We start from the raw sequence: 18,791 nt of genomic DNA on the forward strand, positions 1-18,791 counted from the left end.
CCTGCCTCTGCTTGGTAACTGATCCTACTTTCAGAGCGATCAATAATGCAGGTGGTGGAGATTCAAAGCCCCGTAACGGCCTCTTAAAGAAGCCAACATGGCCTGGTGTCGGGTGTATCTGCGTTTCTGCGTCTCGGTTCCAATTTCTTTCATTTACGCTCATTTAGGAGGAACCTCAACTTTGCCCGTGTAGAGAAGATCTAAAGTTTATCATGGAATTCTCGAGATAACTATACTGCCAAACAGGAAGTGGATTGACTTCCTAAATGCGCCATTAAGTTTGACTCAGCAGGTTTGGTAAGCATATCACTGTATTAGCCGTTCAGTTCTGAACTGGCTTTGCTTTTCTCCTGAGCTTGCATTTTTATTTTCTACCCTGATCCCTGATATACAGCACTGAAACCCCAAAGGGTTTGGATTAGCCCACATTAATTAACCTTTAAAGATAAATTGTGATAATTGTGATAATGTTCTGCATCAGTGGACTGAATATATTTAGCATCATGTGTGCTAGCAACTGCAACATCTTAACAGGCATTGTGTCCTTGTGTTTTGTTGCATATGGAGCTCTCATGTTGCTCTGCTCTGTCAAACACATGTCCATTTGGAAGTCTTCTGTGCCTCTTCTAAAAAAAAGTCCATCTACAGATATTGTATACATAGCAGCAAATTACATTATGCATCGGGACAAACACTTAACATAAACTGGTCTTTTTGTCCCACCAGTTCTGAAATCTGTCCATTTGTCAGTGCACTGGATTGCTTGTGAGCGGCTGTTCTCACAGGTGACATTTTCCTCAACCGTGAGGACATGTTTTACATGTCAAATCCACTGGGAAGAGGCCACTTACAAAAAAAAAAAAAAAACCTCCATTGGTGAAAGATGAGGTTTATGAGGTTTGTTGAGGTGTGAAAAAAACAACATGGAGGACAAAGTGCCGGTGAAAGTTTAGTCTTCTTATCAAGCAAATATAAAAAGATTTATGACATGTTGAACCTAAAATATTTCATTGCTGATATTCCAATGGTGCAATGTAAGAAAAAATAACAATGTGTCACATGAGGTGACAAGCAGCTCAGATTGTGTTCATTTTCTGCCTCTAAAGCTACAGCGAAGTCAAACAGCCTCTTGATGTTTATAACAGATCTGTATTACTGACGATAACGAAACTAAATACCTATCTAGGCTAGGACCAGTAATAGCGCTTTTCTTTTTTGACTTTGGTGTCTGTAGTTTCTGTGTGAGTATGGCTTTGAAATACTCTGGAACATCCTGAAGAGGCTCTTGGGCTTTTCTGACACCCTCACAAGGGATAACAATTTTGTATTATCCTTTATCTTTGGTTGATCTGGTGGAATTTATCGCAGTTATGACAAAGCCTAATTTGGATAACCATAAGCTTTAAGGCTTTCCTTAGACCTCAGAGCTTGTCGGAGTTCTCATCACTCCAAGCTTGTAGCAAATGCTTACTGGAAAAACTGGCCTCTATGAGTTGGTTTTAGATCTCCAGAAGCTGGCATAACTTGCAGCATACATCTCTATCCTGTACAAGTATATACTACCTCAAAATAAGTTAAGCACTGACACTGTATATACAGGAACTCAATATAAAGTGTGTTAGTTAGGTGTTGGGCCACCATGATCCATCAGAAGATCTAAAATGATCACAGCATTTTGGCAGGTGCTCCTGTTTTGAAGTCTCTGTATTAAAAAAAAAACAAAAAACCCACGCCCTCATGCTGTTTCAAATCATCGAGTGTCTAAAAACCCCACTCAAAAGCGCAACAAGTTGGCACAGCAAAAAAAAAAAAAAAAAAATCAGAGCCGTGTGTTCCCGAGTATTCAGCAGTGCGGAAACGTCTTTCTCGATCAAGTGCTCCTGAAAGTCAGTTACCCTCTCAATGCTCTAGTTTCGAGCCATGTCTGCTGATCATTTGATATGATCTGATTACTACGCTCTGTGCACAAGTTGGGTGCTGAGTGTCTCTGCATCACTGCTTTGTCTTAAACAACATTAGCCTTAGGAGCCGTCCTACTTGTGCACACACACCTGCCAACTGGACCATCGCCAAACACACAGGCTTTTGTGTGTTTCTTCATATTGACAATAACTTAAATATTACGATTGTACAGTCTCAGTCAATGGAATGTCCAGTGATAACAATGGACAAATGATAAAGGGAACAATGTAGGGATTAATGAGGCTTCAGTGCCATATGAAAGGCAATGACTGGTTCCTGATATTTACACCCTCAGCTGTTAGTATGGAAAACCCTTGCTGACGCATCAGTAGGTTTAAAAGTTAACTTTGAAGCAGACACGGTGAGAGACGCCTCACCCCGTACACAGTTCATTAAGGCCGAAGGTCTCCTCCCCTTCCCTGCTATTGTTCCCTGCACTGTAGGGTAGGAGCTCATCTATTTTGTCACAGTAGCCTGGATCTAAAGCAGGAGTCAAACCTAAGACAGGTACGTTCGTAGCTCGTGATTCTCTTGTTGAGTTTTGTTTGTGGATTGGACGTTCTAATTCATTCTCTTTGGGTTCTTTAGTCCTACTCTGCATATGATTTGGATCTGATATCTGGTTTCACTTTCAGTAAGTAAGTCTAAGTCACACCTGTTTTCTTTATCCAGGCCACTTGTATGCTGAGAGAGGCTGTGGAGCACGCAGCATGGAGAACAACGTGACACAGATCTCCCGAGAGGACCTGGAGGACCTCAGGCAAGCCTTCAAAAAAATTGGTCAGTCCGTTAGCATGCATCTGCTTTGTACAAAAAGTCAGAATTAAACATTTCAATCCTCCAAACAGAATTACACTGTCACCTATATTATCTGTTTTAGAGTTTGGTGCATGACATGATAAAGATTATCAAACTTTTATTGCCGGACGATATGCTGGAATTATTTGTTATTAAGTAGAGATAAAAAGTTCTTGCTAGCCTTAACAAAAAAAGGTATAGAATGTTATAGCCAACATTATCATCAGTCACAAAGTGAATGCAGGGTTTGTAAAAATGCCTTAGCACTCATTGGTTGTAAGCGCGAGGTGACCTTTACTAAGGAGAACAGTATTTGTGTAACAAATTGGCAAAGGAAAATAAATCCTATGTCAAGAATGATTTGCTTCCCCCGCTCCCTTTCCTCAGACATTGACAACAGTGGTTATGTCAGCGATTTCGAGCTGCAGGAGCTTTTTCGGGAAGCCAGCCTCTCTTTGCCAGGGTACAAGGTGCGAGAGATTGCAGAGAGGTTCATCGCTGGTGACACCAACAAAGATGAGAAGATAAGCTTTGAAGAGTTTGTCGCGGTATGGATAATCTATCTATTGTCGTTCAATTATAACATTAGCTGCTAACACACTAATCCGTAAGCTTTAGCTCAAATGTCTGGATGCCTCCAGGTCTGGAGAAAGGGGGTCTACAGTATATTAGTCTCAAGCCGTACCCATCATTCCCTGATTGCTCTTATTCCACCTACCACTTTAACGTAGTGTATGATCACATCGTTCCGCATTTGATTCCACAGATATACCAAGATATAAGAAGTAAGGAGGTTAGAGAAACCTTTCGCAAGACCATCTCCAGGAAGGATGGGATCTGCTCGTTTGGAGGAACATCTGGAATCTCTAGTGAAGGAACTCAGCACTCATATTCTGGTGGGCTAATCACAGCTAGAGAACCGATCATTTTGGCTTGTATTGCGTATAATTCTGACCTTGAACTTAAGTGTGTTCTTCTTGTGTATTATCAGTTACAGCAAGTCCAGCGCCACTGTCTGACCATTTGATGTAACCACACAGAAATGTATGTTTTGGGCTATAAATACACAAAAGAATCTATGGAATGCCACCTGAGGCCTTAGTATTTGCACGATTAATAATTAACCTTATCATCCCTTTATAGTCCACAATGGTTTTTGCATATCAATCTGAGACATTTCTTATCTGAATCTGAGATATTGCTTATCTGTAGGACTGACTTTTTTATAGATCAAATTAAGGACAACATTTGTGAGCTGTAAATATAGCACACGCGTGCTTGGTCAGCTCATTCTTCAAATCACTGGCATGTTTTCTTTATAGGAGGGTGTGTTGAATTTAAAAAAATTAATATTTTTGCAAAAATAATAGGATGTGCTGGATCAAGTGCTATTTTAATAAGCTGATGGATAGTGAGAGTGGAAGCCATATTGTTAAATTAAACTAAAAATTTGTAGTTAGGGCTATTCATACCAGGACTATACTAAACTAACGCCATAGTCATTTTGAAATCCTCTCTTGCTTTTATGTTACACTGTATTACATCTGACTGATTTTTGACTTGATTTTTTGGGGGAGGGCTTAAAGGCAAGTGCTTGTGGTTAAAGATGGTGGTGTAGACACTGTTTAAAAACCCGATTTTGGTTCTACTCAAGAAAAATGTACCAACCTCAGAGACTTGACCTACACCCAGAAGATCTTAATAATATGAACAATAAGCCCAGAAGCTCAACTTAAGCAGCTGCGTAACACGACTTTGAACACGTGTAACTTTCCCAGCATAAATATTGACCTAACATTTGGACTTAAGATGCCAACTCAGCCCTTTGAATACAGCCCTTTGTTCTCTGAAGCACCAAATTTGATTACTGACATTGATGTAATTGCATGTGTAGTGCTGTCTATCACATGTTTGTAGCTCTTGCTGAAATCTGAGCCAGAGCACCATCCCATTAGAAGCGATGAGTTGCATGAATGAAGTCATTTTATGGCCCTTGGCTGTACACAATTCCCATTGGTAATCTGAGCCTGACTCTTCTATTGCTTATGTCTTATCTGTGAAATTGGCCTGCAGATGAAGAGAAAGTGGCTTTTGTCAACTGGATCAATAAGGCCTTGGCAAACGACCCCGACTGCCAACATATCATCCCCATGGACCCGAAAACCGACAGTCTGTTCAAATCAGTGAAGGATGGAATACTCCTCTGGTAAGATGATATTTCTTTATATCAGGGGCATCGGACTCATTTTAGGTAACAGACCACATTACACCTAGTCCAATGCCAAGTGGGCCAGACCAAAAAAATCAGTTGAGTTGATTAAATCCAAGTGCCTTGCATAAGTACTCACACCTAATGAACACATTTTGTTACACTCTGGAACTAAAATGGTTGCAAATGGGGTTATATGTGAATGAATCTACACAAAATAGCCCATAATACTGAAGTGTAAATGTATAAAAGTTCTGATAAAAAGTATTCATCTCCATCCCTGTGAAACCCTTGAATTAGTTCTAATAACAGGCATGGCTTCAGAGTTTTATCTTGCTAATAAAGAATTATATCATTAGTATACTTTGTCAGTAGGTACATTTATGGCCTTGGGTTTATTACTCTATTTTGCCCCCTAGTGGAATAACAGCTCTTTTTTCCAATCTTTAAATTTAGTTACTGTCTACAAGATGATTTTAGAACATGGATTTAAAATTCATCAGAACGATAAAAACTATTAGAGCTGTCTATCAGAATCACCAGACTTTTGGGCCACATGTTTGACTCCACTTCTTCTGAAATATGGAAATATTTCAAACAATTTTATCTGGAAAGAGATCTGTGTAGCTTGATTGCTATTTGTCCTAATAGTTTGTATTGTTCATTGATTCATTCGCAGCAAAATGGTCAACCACTCCCAGCCAGACACGATTGATGAAAGGGTCATCAACACAAAAAAACGCACAATGTTCAACATGACTGTAAGCACTTACTCTTCATATACAATAAAGATCTCTTCTATTAGATAGATAGATATAGATAGATACCATTTTCTTTACTTCTTCATAATTGTTCTTTACATCTCATGGGTCATGGGTCAGTTTGTGTTGTTATAAGAATTGAACTGGCAGGCCACGGTCAGGATGTGGCAGCAAAGTAGAACTGAATAATGTACAAAAATGGATGTAGTTCTGTGACTCTAGTTTTCTAAACATGAACCATTGCTTCTGTAGCAGAACATCTGTTGTGGCCAATCACACGCTTTTACGTAATTTACGTTATTTAGCAGAAGGTAGAGACTAGCTACCCCTAGCTACCCAAACTTTATCCTCTCTGGTCTGATTAGCAATTACTTGAATTACTGATTAGCAAATACTTATACAGATTATCTTATTAATATGCATAGGTAATACTAAAGGTAACTGCTGTCACCATTTGGTTATGTTAGCTGCTTATTCAGGCCTTTGTAAGCAAGGAATTCTATGTAGCTGGACCTTCATAAATCTTTGTAAAATACTCCTGCTATAGTCTTTGGTGCGTTATTGTTGTTAACTCTGAAATGTACATGAGCTTCAGCCAGTTCAGTGGCATGAATGTCATTGTTTTTGTGCCTAGAGAAGTAGTTGGCCTACTTCCCAGACCCTGCGAAGTTGTAATATTGCAGTTTTACTGTGAAGCATTCAAGTTATGAAGGAGGACAGGATGACAGATTGTTGAATTCCAATCCAAGGGATTTGTAGTCAGCTTTCACTGTAAATGTGCCAGCAAGCAAATTTAGCTGGAAAATGAAGACGTCCCCAAATCCCTGCCAGAGCCTTTCTATCTGCAGATATTGCTGTTCAACAGGTGACAGAGCCGTGCTGACATATGCAAGTGCATCCAGCTTTCCATCTGAGTCACTTTGTGCCAGTACAGCAGCAAGCAGCGGCAAGACATACTGGGCTTGCATCCAAAATTGTCTCTCCCTGCTTGGCTGGGTCAAAATAAGACACAGCCATATTGCTGCTATCAAATCCGGCTTTATGTGCTAAAGGCCAGTCAACACTTCATCTTTTTTTCATGAGCTCTCAATTTCGCTGTGTTACAGTGGCTAGGTGAAGAATGAAACAAGCACATCGTGGCCAGGCGGACCTCAGGACGGCTCTAAAGGAACTGAAGCCTCTGATTTTATCTGGATCAGCAGAGATGCCATGCTTAGATCAAAAATAGTCTAGCTTTGTCAAGCTAGAACCATTCTTCAGATGTCACTTTACAAATATAAGATGACGTATGCCAGGAAAGGAGCTACATATTAGATGGCTGTGTGATGAATAAAACACTTGGGGGCATGCTGTTATAGGGAATTAATCAATGATGGGGTGGTGTGATGTGACCCAACATGAAACAGAGATACTGTTACCACCATAAAGTTGATTATTTTCCTAGAACATCACATCCCAAAGTGATGACAGCAATATGTCACATGTTTGTTATAACATAACATATTAGAACAAGCGCATGGATGTATGGTTATAGAAGAATAATTTAAATATTCTGACCAATCAGATTCAAGAATTCAACAGCGCTGTGCTGTGAGAAAAATCTAAAGGTAGAAAAAGCTATACAGAAAAAGTAGCTCTAACACAAAAACTATATTTATGCAATTTCCTTTATACATCCTGAATAAAATTACGCCTTTTTTATTTGGAAAATGTCAGAATTTGAAGAGGGTTTTTCCGATTTCTCAATATTATGTTGGCTATTTCAATGAGTTGCTCATGAAGAGAGATTTCCTTTCGGCCATGTGGCATATTCCACACCTTCTGCTCAGTGGAGTCTGCTTTAAGGACATCTGATTCCTTCTCAACAAGGTTTTTCCATACGGAAATTGTCTTGACAAAGTGGTTTATGTACTAGTTACATGAGCACCTTTCTTCAAGTTGCCAGTAGGTTTGTAGTGCCAATGTAGAGATGACGTCATTCATTTCTTCAGTGAAGAAACAGCCACCATTTGGAGTTCCCATGCCTTCTGCTTACACCATTTCTCATAAAAGGCTCTGCCTTTTGGATGACATAAACCATACACATGCATTCTTCATATAAAGACAAACCTATCCGTCTTTCTTGTCTTCTAGGAGAATTTGATACTGGCTCTTAACTCCGCCTCAGCCATCGGTTGCATGGTGGTCAACATTGATGCTCAGGACATGATTGCTGGAACTCCTCACCTGGTGCTCGGACTCCTCTGGCAGATCATCAAGATTGGCCTGTTCGCTAACATCGAGATCTCAAGCAATGAAGGTCAGACATACACCTTCGGCAAAAAAAAAAAAAAAAAAAAATTAGCCATGTTTTTTGATGCTAAAGAAAACAAACGGAGCTAACAATGATTATATCTTGATTACTATGGTATTCCTGTTACAGTTCTAGGACTAATATGGTTACTGTCACATCTGTCTAGTTTGAAACTGACTAAGCTTAATAGAGAAAGATTTTGAGAGCAAAAGTTTGCACACCCCTAGGCAAAAATGATGAAAAATTTAATTTATAGCAGTTCACAATTATAGCTCATAATTATAAGTAAGAAGTTAGTTTTGGATCTTCACAGCTGTAACATTTGCTCCCTGGCACTATAACACACCACACACTTATAGTAAAGTTATGTGCAAATTTGATTCACCCTCATATATAGACAGTCTAATGTATCTTAGATTTTGTTTTCTCTTTTCATAGTGTAATTAATGAGCTTAGTGATACAAAGTTTGGGCATGTAATTGATCTCAGTGAAAGTAACCGTGTGTCCGTTTGTGTTGACAGTTTCTCAGTACTAATATGCTTGTTTGTGCAGCTCTGATCGCACTGCTGGGCGAGGGTGAGGACTTGGACCAGCTGTTGTCCATGTCCCCTGAGGAGCTGCTGCTGCGCTGGGTGAACTATCACCTCAAAGCTGCTGGATGGAAGCCAATCAAAAACTTCACTGAGGACATCAAGGTAGCACCACCATGCGCTGTTCACCAAGACATCCTTTGAGTAATACTCTTCAGCACAGCTTGAAATACCTAATCAAACTTTGTGTCTGGCCACATCACACCATCATGGAAAAAAAATTCTTGATTATTATCCATTTTTCCGTCTTGTATTCTTTTTTTTCCATTACTAGGTAATTAAATGTATAATTGCAGCATGCTACGTGTTAGCCCTTGGTTCCTGAGCTTTCTTTCCCTTTAAAAGAAATGCTTCAGCCAAATCTGAATGGAAGCGTAATAACGATGCTCACACCCATGCATTACTCACAGATCTAAAATCCAGCTACATGTTCAGCACTGATATTCATTTCTTTTGCAGGACTCCAAGGCCTACTTCCACCTGCTGAACCAGATCGCTCCTAGAGGAGATGAAGACGACGAGATACGGATCACCATCGACATGTCTGGCATACACGTGAGTCTGTAGTCTTCCCTGAATCAGAATGACTCTCAGGGTAGCAAAAAAAAAGTGAAGCACCATTAAAATCTTCTGAGGTATTATTTATTTCTCGCTTTGGTGTTGCATTGGCCAAGTAGAAAAATTAAAGTCAAAACTGAGAGAGGGATCATGCAAGGACAAACTGCAGTATTTAAACTATAAAAAGGTTCAAAGTTAAGCACGGTTTGCAAGAGATCCATAAAACCTGGCAGCCAAGTAATGAAGAAGCACTACCTCCCCTTACATTCCTCACACTTGGGTCAGTGCATAAACTATGTGCAAGTTTTCTCCAGACTTTAAGATGCTTTTTTTCCAAATCATGCCGCAAAGCAATGGATATGTCTTGAATGAGAAATGAGAATATTTGTCCAAACATAGTGGCTTACTGAGCAAGCCATCCACCTCCACCAATCTCAGACCACTGATTAACCTGAACAATAACTATTCAATTCCTTTTACATTTTATTTGTATAGCGCCTTTAACAATAGACTGTGGGCCTACGGTATACTTAATAAATCCATTTGTATTCAGCTTGATACACGAGGCCCAATGACACAAAGCAGCTTTGCAAAAATCCAGATGTAGATTTAGATCCCTAATGAACAAACCAGTGGTGAGGGAAAAACTCTGTGAGATGACGTGAGGAAGAAACCTTGAGAGGAACCAGACTCACAAGGAACCCGTCCTCTTCTGGGAGACATTGCAGTACGGAGGTGTAGATGAGGAAAGAGTGACAGGTGTGAAATTGTGAATAAGAGTCCTGGGATGAGTACAGGACAATATTTATGATTGCAGGAGGATGACGACCTGAAGAGGGCGGAGCTTATGCTGAAACAGGCGGCTCGACTCGACTGCCGGCAGTTTGTCTCGCCTCAGGACGTGGTGGCGGGGAATCAGAAGCTCAACATTGCCTACGTCGCCAACCTGTTCAACATGTACCCTGCCCTGAAAAAACCCACCGACAACAGCTTCGACCTCACCATGATCGAGGGTGAGTCGCGGTACGCTAACGCTAAGCATAAGAGACGACCGCTCAAGGCTAACAATGGCTGACCTGGCCATCTCTTTACATTCTATTCATCTCGCAACATAAAGCAATGCATTAAACCCCTTCCTGAAGGCAGGTGTGTAAATAAACCAGTAACATTTTTGTTTAGTCATTAAGTCACGTAACCTTCAAGTCAAAATGACCTCAACATCACCTTTTTTATATTTATTAGTGAAAACTTGCGCTGTTATATGTGTTGTTGCCTTGTTACATGTATTATATGATCATTTTATTATTACTGATTCATATTTATTTCAAGTTTTTGCATTAGAAAACATTTTCAGCCAAAGAGGACACAAAGGTTCACATACTAAATGGGAACTAAAAAAAAAAGCTATTTCAGCTAGCATGGCATTTTAACATGTGACAGTCATCCCTGTCAAATTTGAGCAGCCAATCACAAACGTGATCATACACCATGTAATCGCCGCTAACTAGTCTTTCATTTCTTCATTATAAACCGTTTAACTATGTAGCTGGGTAGCTTAGATAGAGATAGCTAGTCGCTTCATTGTTATATGGTATAGTTAAAAGCGGTAGTTTATGCTATGCAATACATCAAACTGAAAAAGAGGTGTGTTATTAAGTTTGCAACTGGGTGCTCAGATTTCATTTAAAAATTGGTGATGTAGCAAAAGACTTTACCATGTCTCATCTTTTCTTTCCACTCCCTCCTGCCCAGACCTGACCCCTCCCATTGTAGGTACTGTGTTAATGCACTGTTCACTTTGCATGCTCAGGAGTGTGTTCACTCTCTCCAACTTCTGTGCTAAGATTATTAATGACTCCATCCAAAAATGAACGGAACGTTCACATTGTTTTTTTTCTCTCATTGAATCGTTTGGTTATTGGTTGTTTTGACTGAGTTGCACACTCAGTAACTCCAGAGACACTGCTTTTGGTTAATAGGAAGAGTTTATCATGACAGTTTTTCCTTGAAAATGGCAGATTTGTGCAAGAGTCAATATGCCAGGCAGTTCACTTGAACTGACTGGCACATTGGCTACATTGTGCTACTGTCAATGGCACTAACAGTCATGTAGGCCACTCCTCCTTCATTGAGACTGACAGTCACATAGGCCATGCCTCTTTCGTTGGACCTGCGTGGCACATAGGCCTCGCCTCCTTCAATGGGACTGACAATCAGATTGGCCATGGCTCCTTTATTAGAACTGACTGACACACTGGCCAAGCTACTTTCATTGGGACAACCAGTCATGTAGGCCACACCTCCTTCATTAGCACTAACAGTTACATACGCCATACCTCCTTCATTCAGACTGAAATTCACCTGGGCCACCCTTCCTTCATAGAGACTAACAGCCACCTGGGCCACGCCTCCTTCATTAGAATTGACAATCATATTGGCCACGCCCCCTTCACTGGTAATGCCAGTCACATGGGCCATGCCTCCTTCTTTAGGACTGACAGTCACATAGGCCACACCCCCTTCACTGAGATTGACAGTCACATAGGCCACACCCTCTTAATTGAGAATGACAGTCACCTGAGCCACATAGGCCACACCTTCATTAGGAAAGACAACCACATAGATCACACTTCTTTCATTGGCACTAACAGTCACATAAGCCATACCTGTCATCCAGATGTCCTTTTCTGCAGCGATGAGCTTAATTTATGTTGTAAAACTATAATATCTTGACACTAATTGGTTTATGTTAGTTTTATGACAGGTCGAAGGTCCCCTCTATAATTTGTGCTTTACTAAATGGGGTGAATACAGCATTATTACAAGCCGCAGTATCGTTATTTATTTAAAAGGATTTTTTAATTTTCATGGTCCGCTCACTAATTTGCAACTGACTCGTGCCGGCTGATCACATTTTATTTTAACATCCACAGATACAGACCTGCAAAACCTCTTTTCTGTGCTCAGGAATCCTCCTGATGGGAGTATAAATAAGAGAGCACACCTTGTGGCCTCCACCTATTTAACAAGTCTCTTATCTGCATTCAGATGGGAAAAAGATAATGTGATAGTCCCTTGTGACTCAGTTTATTGACAGATTAAGCTTCATGTAGGATGTCCCAGGAAACCCTTTCAGCATGTTTCAACAAACATGTAAGAAAACATGATGGACAGTGAAAAGGAGTCCAATACACAGAAGTTTCATGTTGATTATTGTTCCACTTTTAAATGAACCATTTTGACTTTTGGCGTTAAAAGCATGTGAGTGTGCAGTGATTCTTTGAAGCAGAGACTCAGCTTTTTTCCACACCCTTTACTCTGTACAACACTGGCTAAAAACCATTGCCAAGTGTGTAATTTCCCCGCGACTGATTTCATCTCATTTCTACAGGAGAATCCAGAGAGGACAGAACCTTCAGAAATTGGATGAACTCACTGGGGATAAGTCCGAGAGTCAATCACTTATACAGGTAAGGCTATGGTCTAAGGTTGGTCTGTGGTTGGTCATCTGCCATGTCACTCAAATTCCCTCATTTATTGACTAAACTAACCAAATTCTAGAAATGTAATAAAGCATATGTGTGGCAAATCTCAAATATAAAATTTTCATTTAACATTAATTTATTGTGGTAATAAGCAGTCATCATTTTGACACTTAGCTTCACTTAGTTTACAAATCCTACTTGCTGCCCGGTATTCGTCCAGGGTCATCAGTCAGTGTTTCAGCAGTTATTGACTACTGCAAAGAAGTGAAAGGCCTCTTTATTTTCCAGCGACCTGATGGATGGCCTGGTTATTCTCCAGCTGTATGAGAAAATCCAGGTCCCCGTGGACTGGAAGAAAGTGAACCGTCCTCCGTATCCTGTCCTTGGCGCCAAAATGAAAAAAGTTAGTATGAGGTGTGCAGCGAAAAGGGGTTCAAAGCCATATTTTTGAGCTTTAAATTGCTGAAAACAATCTAAATAGGCAAAAAGAAAAGTTAATTGCTCTAATTGTAGTCATAAATCTATTATCTAGGGCAAAAACTCATATATATATATATATATATATATATATATATATATATATATATATATATATATATATATATATATATATATATATATAAAGTAAACATTTGTTTTATTACAAAAAGACTACAGAAACGTATATGACTATTACATTTACTTTTTAATTTCTTCCTTCCCAGTTTTTCCATTTTTTTATTTTAGAATATCAATAAAAAGTTGTTCTTTTGGTTTCTGCCCATTCATCCAACTAGGCATCAATACAGTACATCACACAACCTGGTTCAGGATATTCATGTATGACAAAATGTATGAACCTCGACACGCCAGTGTATTCAGTTATGTACACGTTATTTCCCAAGAGCACGACAGACCTGTTCAAAATTCCACACGTCATTTGCATTACATTCCTGTGATTTATGGATGAAGTGCTGCAGGAGGTGTGCTGCATTATGAATGTCTTCCTAATAAAGCGAATCTGTGCGTGTTCCCAGCTGGAGAACTGTAACTACGCCGTTGAGTTGGGTAAAAGGGAGGCAAAGTTCTCTCTGGTGGGCATCGGAGGTGACAATATCAACGAGGGCAATCCCAAGCACACGCTGGCGCTGGTGTGGCAGCTAATGAGAAGGTACTTCACTCGCCTGTGTGCTGTAACTGTTAACTGAGAGACACGTGCGGTATGTGGATATGGAATGGTGTACATTCAGCTGATTTTCTATTCATGGATTTCCAGAAATTTCACACTCTTCTGCATTTCAATTCTGTTGTTTACTTTTGCTCACTATTAGGAAAAGCTGCCAAGGTCACCTGTATCGCACGAGTGACCTTGGCAGCAAACAATGTATATGGTTCTTTACGCATTCGATTTCGTTCAAACGCCGGCTTTAAAATGAGAAAGCTTATTAACTACAATCGTAGCAGAATCCTGTGTTTGCTAACTAGCTAACAGTGTAACTTCATGTTACATTAACAGAGGCGCCAACACTGCTAACAAGGAAAATCCTAGCAGGCAGACAGGACAGAAGTTTACCTAAGAAAACGCTCAGTGGACGGGATAGCTCGGAGTTAATAATATAAATGATAAGATGTATTAGTTGACCTGAAATTTAACTGTAATTCACAGAAATGTTTGGATTTATAAGCAAGCTGCTGAGTGTATAAGCTTATGTTACAAAATTTATAAGTACACGTTAACAAAACTTCAGTTGCTTTCGGTTATGTTCTCGAATCATTGCCATAGTAAGATGTTTTGGCCTAAACACTTCGAGTTGTAAAGATTAGAAAGATTCATAGTTGTAACACAAGGATTGTGATCATGAAAGTTGTTACAATGACACTTGCAGGCATGAATCTAATGATACATTTGATATGGTTGCATGTGGGCGTGATTACTTTTGACAGAGAAATAACAATTGTATTCCATATATTACATGTGCTACATGCAGGTACACCCTCAACGTGCTATCTGACATTGGTGATGGAGAAAAAATCAGTGACCAAATCATAGTTTACTGGGTGAACAGCACGCTGCAAAATGGAGAAAAGCAATCTACTATCAGCAACTTTAAGGTAAGAGGTTAGATAACTACTCAAAATGTCTTCTGTTCTAACATTCAAAGTGCTGGATATCATTTTTTTTTCCATCCAATCAGGCTTATAGTTTTTCTATTAGCTTTTGGTACATTAGGGTTCTCCCTGATGGACAAACCAAAGAACTTTAAGCAGCTGGATTGAATCTGGCTAAGCAGAAACTTATATTTGTATTTATTAATTTGGTGGATAATTTGGAGCTACAAGTGAGGCCCAGTCCAATCCATTCATGAAAAGGGTTAAGGTTGTTGCTCAGGAGATCTGCAGCCAGTTGCACCAGTTGAATGCAAGTTACTAGGCTAAGACACAGTTTGTGTTCTACTGGTGCAACTGACTGCTGAACTCACAACCTTCAGAACTAACACAAGTCTGCAAATTAGCTTGTAATGAAAGTGTCTTGACCATTTTGTCACACATCTGCGCACCATTTTTCAAAACATATCAATGCTTTCAGGACAAATCAATCAGCACCAGCCTCCCAGTCATCGATCTGATTGATACGATCGCACCAGGAGCCATCAAAGATGAGATGGTCAAGAGGGAAGATCTGAGTCCTGAGGACTTGGTCAACAATGCAAAGTAAGTAAGCGTTAAGATTGCTAATCCACTAATTGTTGATCTGACACAAAATGAACTGAAAACTTCTTTCATTCTCAGGTACGCCATCTCAATGGCGCGGAAGATCGGCGCCAAGGTGTACGCGCTGCCCGATGACCTGGTGGAGGTCAACCCCAAGATGGTGATGACTGTGTTCGCCTGTTTGATGGGGAGAAGTCTGAACAAAGTGAAGTGAAAGTGAAGTGAAGGCCTGATTGGTTCTGATTCTAATTTATTATCCTGGGGATGGGATGGTGTATCTGTTTGACTGTATTCCTGTGTTAATAATAATGTTGTCACATATAAAGTGAAGAGCATACCCTGAAATATAAGATTTTTTTTTTTTTAAACAGGTGGAGTTGTGAGCTTTGCATCTATGAATTTTTCATACCTTTCATCACTTGTGGTCTTTCGGTTCCTGCACATTCCGAGCCTCATCAGCAAAACAGAAAATGATCATTGATCATGACTACATTTAAATTATGCTAACTCGCCTTTTCGCTTAATATGATCTCCATTTTCTATTCATTTGTCTCATTTGTAGTTGACAAGTTGATTTCTAGAACAAGGAGATGTTGAATAATCAGTTTATTTTGCTAGCAATGTATTATGCTTTATTGTCTCAAACTGTTGTCTTGATATTTTCATAATGTTCATAAATGTTGTTTGCTTCCAACGACTCATTAAATAAGAAAAATAAAAATAAAAAAAGTTTAAAAAAGTCAATTTGTGACTAGTTGTTCATTTCAAAACTTCAGATATCGGAAATAAATATCTGAATTCCAACAACTCTATATGCAAAGATATTAATGACACATTTCCTTGTGGTTAAGTGTAACTTTTGAAGCATTATTAAAGCTTAATCATTTTCCTATACCAGGGGTCCAGCTGCATAAATGTCCAGAAGAAGCCAGTAAATATTAATATATTTATTAATGTATTTATTACACCCAAATTTACATTCAGGTTCTTCCACTCCAACCTTGGCAAACCGTGTCTTCATGGAGCTCACTTGGTGCACAGGAGCATTGTCATGCTGGAACAGGTTTGGGCCTCTTAGTTCCAGTGAAGGGAAATTGTAATGCTGCAGCATACAAAGACATTTTATACAATTGTGTGCTTCCAACTTTGTGGCAACAGTTTGGCAACATATGGGTGTGATGGTCAGGCGTCCACATACTTTTGGCCATATAGTGTATCACAACAGTCTATTCTTGCAAAGTGCAGAGGTGTAGCTTGGCAGAAGATGGGGTTTTGGATTTGAACCAAAAAAAATTTATGACAGGACCAAATGCTTATTAGTGGGTGTTTAGCAAAACACACATACAGCACAGTTGATAAAACACGTCAAATAACATTTTCGTTATATTTGCAAGACTGGTTGATGGTATGAGACTGACATGCAGATGAGGGAAGCAGTGTTTCGCTGTACGGGTCTATGGTGGTGAAGCAGGTGCTCAAGGCGAAACTCTCTGTTTACCCATCCATCCTTCAAGTTCACATGTACAGTCGGAAATGAGGTTCCTCTGCAGGATTGCTGGACTTACTCTCTGTGATAGTGTGAAGAGCTTGACAACCTTGGAGTAGAGGCTTGAGAGGAGTTGGTTGAGAGGAGTTGGTTTCGGTAAGTTATAAGGATGCCCCCTGGTCTGCTTCCAAAGAGCTGTATTAGACACGTCCCTCTGGATAGAGACCTGGGGCAGATCCAGGACCCACTGGAGAGACTGTATCTCACAGTAAGCTTGGGGACATCTGGAGATTCCCAGTGCTGGAATCTGTGGCCGGACATCGAGAAGTCTGGACTGACCTTCAGCCTGTTGCCACTATGACCCTCACCAGGAAAAGTGGAATGAAAATGAATCGATGAATGAATGAATACCAACAGCACTTCTGCTACTGCCAGGCATGCACCTAATCGGATTAAGTCCTGGCTACACGACTGTTCAAGCATGAACGCATAATTTTTTTTAAAAAGCTGAAAAGGATTAAAATGGAGGCATGGACAGAAAGTCCTGGAAAAGTGCATGTAGCTATCATAATTACCTAATTACGAAGCAAAAGTACATTCCCTGCGGTTTTAAACTAAGAGTCGTTACTTCTCCATCTTGATCATTTCCAAGCTTTGGGAAATGGATCGTTAAGAAAAAAACATTCCAGCATGCTAATGTTACATGAGACTTCCCAAGTCCACAGGGACTCCTGACTAGTCTCCGAGAGGTGAAAGTGGCGAGAGAAAAGGCAGCTTTTCAGCAGACTTTTGAAAGAACGCAGCAAAAAAAACGTTGCTGAGAGACTATGGAATGTAGATTATAATATTATTCTAATCGAGATCATTTTCCGGCGTTTAGAAACGGACAATAAAAAACACGCTGGCATTCCAACATGTCAATGACACGTGAGCTTGTGGAAATCCAGAGGGGCTTGCTGTGGCGCTGCCGGAGTCTGGAAGTCATTAAGACGTCCAGTCCAGTGGTGAAAGAGTGTGTGTGAGAGGCAGATCATCACCAGCGCACTGTTCGTCCTTAATCTAATACAAAGGTTTAGACTACCGAGGAGCTGATGACTGTTTCGTTTAGAAAGGCATGATTCATGCAGCATGAAAATACAGCCATTGTCGATGTTGGCTGAGATTATATCTGCAAGTTCCACCTTAAAGAAACAGCTTTTTAATTTAAAAAAAATTCCATTCGCCAAAAATATAGTCAAGGCATGTTTGTTGTCCAACGTCCAAACATTTTTCTGTAAATATCTACCACATCCAGTTCTTCAGTAAGCTGTCACACACTACTTTGTCTTTGTTTAATGCAGCGGTTCTCAAAGTGGGGTCCAATTTTCCAAATTTTGTTACAGTGGTAGAAATTATTACCCATAATTAATTAAAATCGTAAAAAAATGAACAAAACTTCACATTGTAGCTTACGTACCTGCAGTGTCGCCTGATCAACTCCAGACATCAGGATTATGAGATAATGATACGCTGTTAGTGGGTTTACTCCCGGCACTGAATAAAGGCAAATGGGACCAAGCGCTGACTTTTGTTACTATTTTGATTATTAATTTGGCCCAGATACCTCAGAGTGGAGGACTGAATACAAAAGCTTTTGCAAAACAGCAAAATCTAGACATGCAGAGGAGGGAAAGATGCCATATGCTGCACTTCTGTATACTTGGAAGCTTTTGGAAATCCTGTGAGAAATGGACCGTACACTTTGTTTCCGATATTCAATATCTTTGGAGCCAAGATAAGCACGCCTACTTACACGCCTGATTCAACTAAATACAACACAGTATAATTATTCTGGAGGCTTTTGGGACCTTTTTTTTATTTCTCCCTCCTGCTCTGTAATAGTTCTTTCTTTGGGGAAAAAGCAATCGTTCATGTAAATATTGATCTTTGCCACAAGAGGCAATTTTCCACTACTGAG

General features: G+C 39.9%; 1 protein-coding gene across 2 annotated transcripts; it reads left to right on the forward strand.

The window, feature by feature from the left end:
- Window positions 1–89: 89 nt before the first annotated feature.
- pls1 (plastin 1 (I isoform)) lies at window positions 90–16,476 on the forward strand. 2 transcript variants are annotated; one of them, XM_026937345.3, is made up of 16 exons: window positions 90–297; window positions 2,635–2,742; window positions 3,148–3,308; window positions 3,527–3,656; window positions 4,834–4,966; window positions 5,649–5,730; window positions 7,864–8,029; window positions 8,577–8,719; window positions 9,074–9,169; window positions 9,990–10,185; window positions 12,564–12,642; window positions 12,946–13,060; window positions 13,674–13,807; window positions 14,625–14,748; window positions 15,224–15,348; window positions 15,427–16,476. In XM_026937345.3, exons 2-16 carry the CDS (start codon window positions 2,673–2,675, stop codon window positions 15,560–15,562), a joined length of 1,890 nt encoding a protein of 629 aa, XP_026793146.1. In that variant the 5' UTR covers window positions 90–297; window positions 2,635–2,672; the 3' UTR covers window positions 15,563–16,476. The 2 variants fall into 2 exon arrangements, with proteins under 2 accessions (XP_026793146.1, XP_026793145.1); XM_026937344.3 differs by lacking the exon at window positions 90–297 and adding an exon at window positions 2,317–2,469.
- Window positions 16,477–18,791: the final 2,315 nt, after the last annotated feature.

The sequence above is a fragment of the Pangasianodon hypophthalmus genome, chromosome 4 (assembly GCF_027358585.1).
Source record: "Pangasianodon hypophthalmus isolate fPanHyp1 chromosome 4, fPanHyp1.pri, whole genome shotgun sequence".
NCBI classification, from domain to species: domain Eukaryota; kingdom Metazoa; phylum Chordata; class Actinopteri; order Siluriformes; family Pangasiidae; genus Pangasianodon; species Pangasianodon hypophthalmus.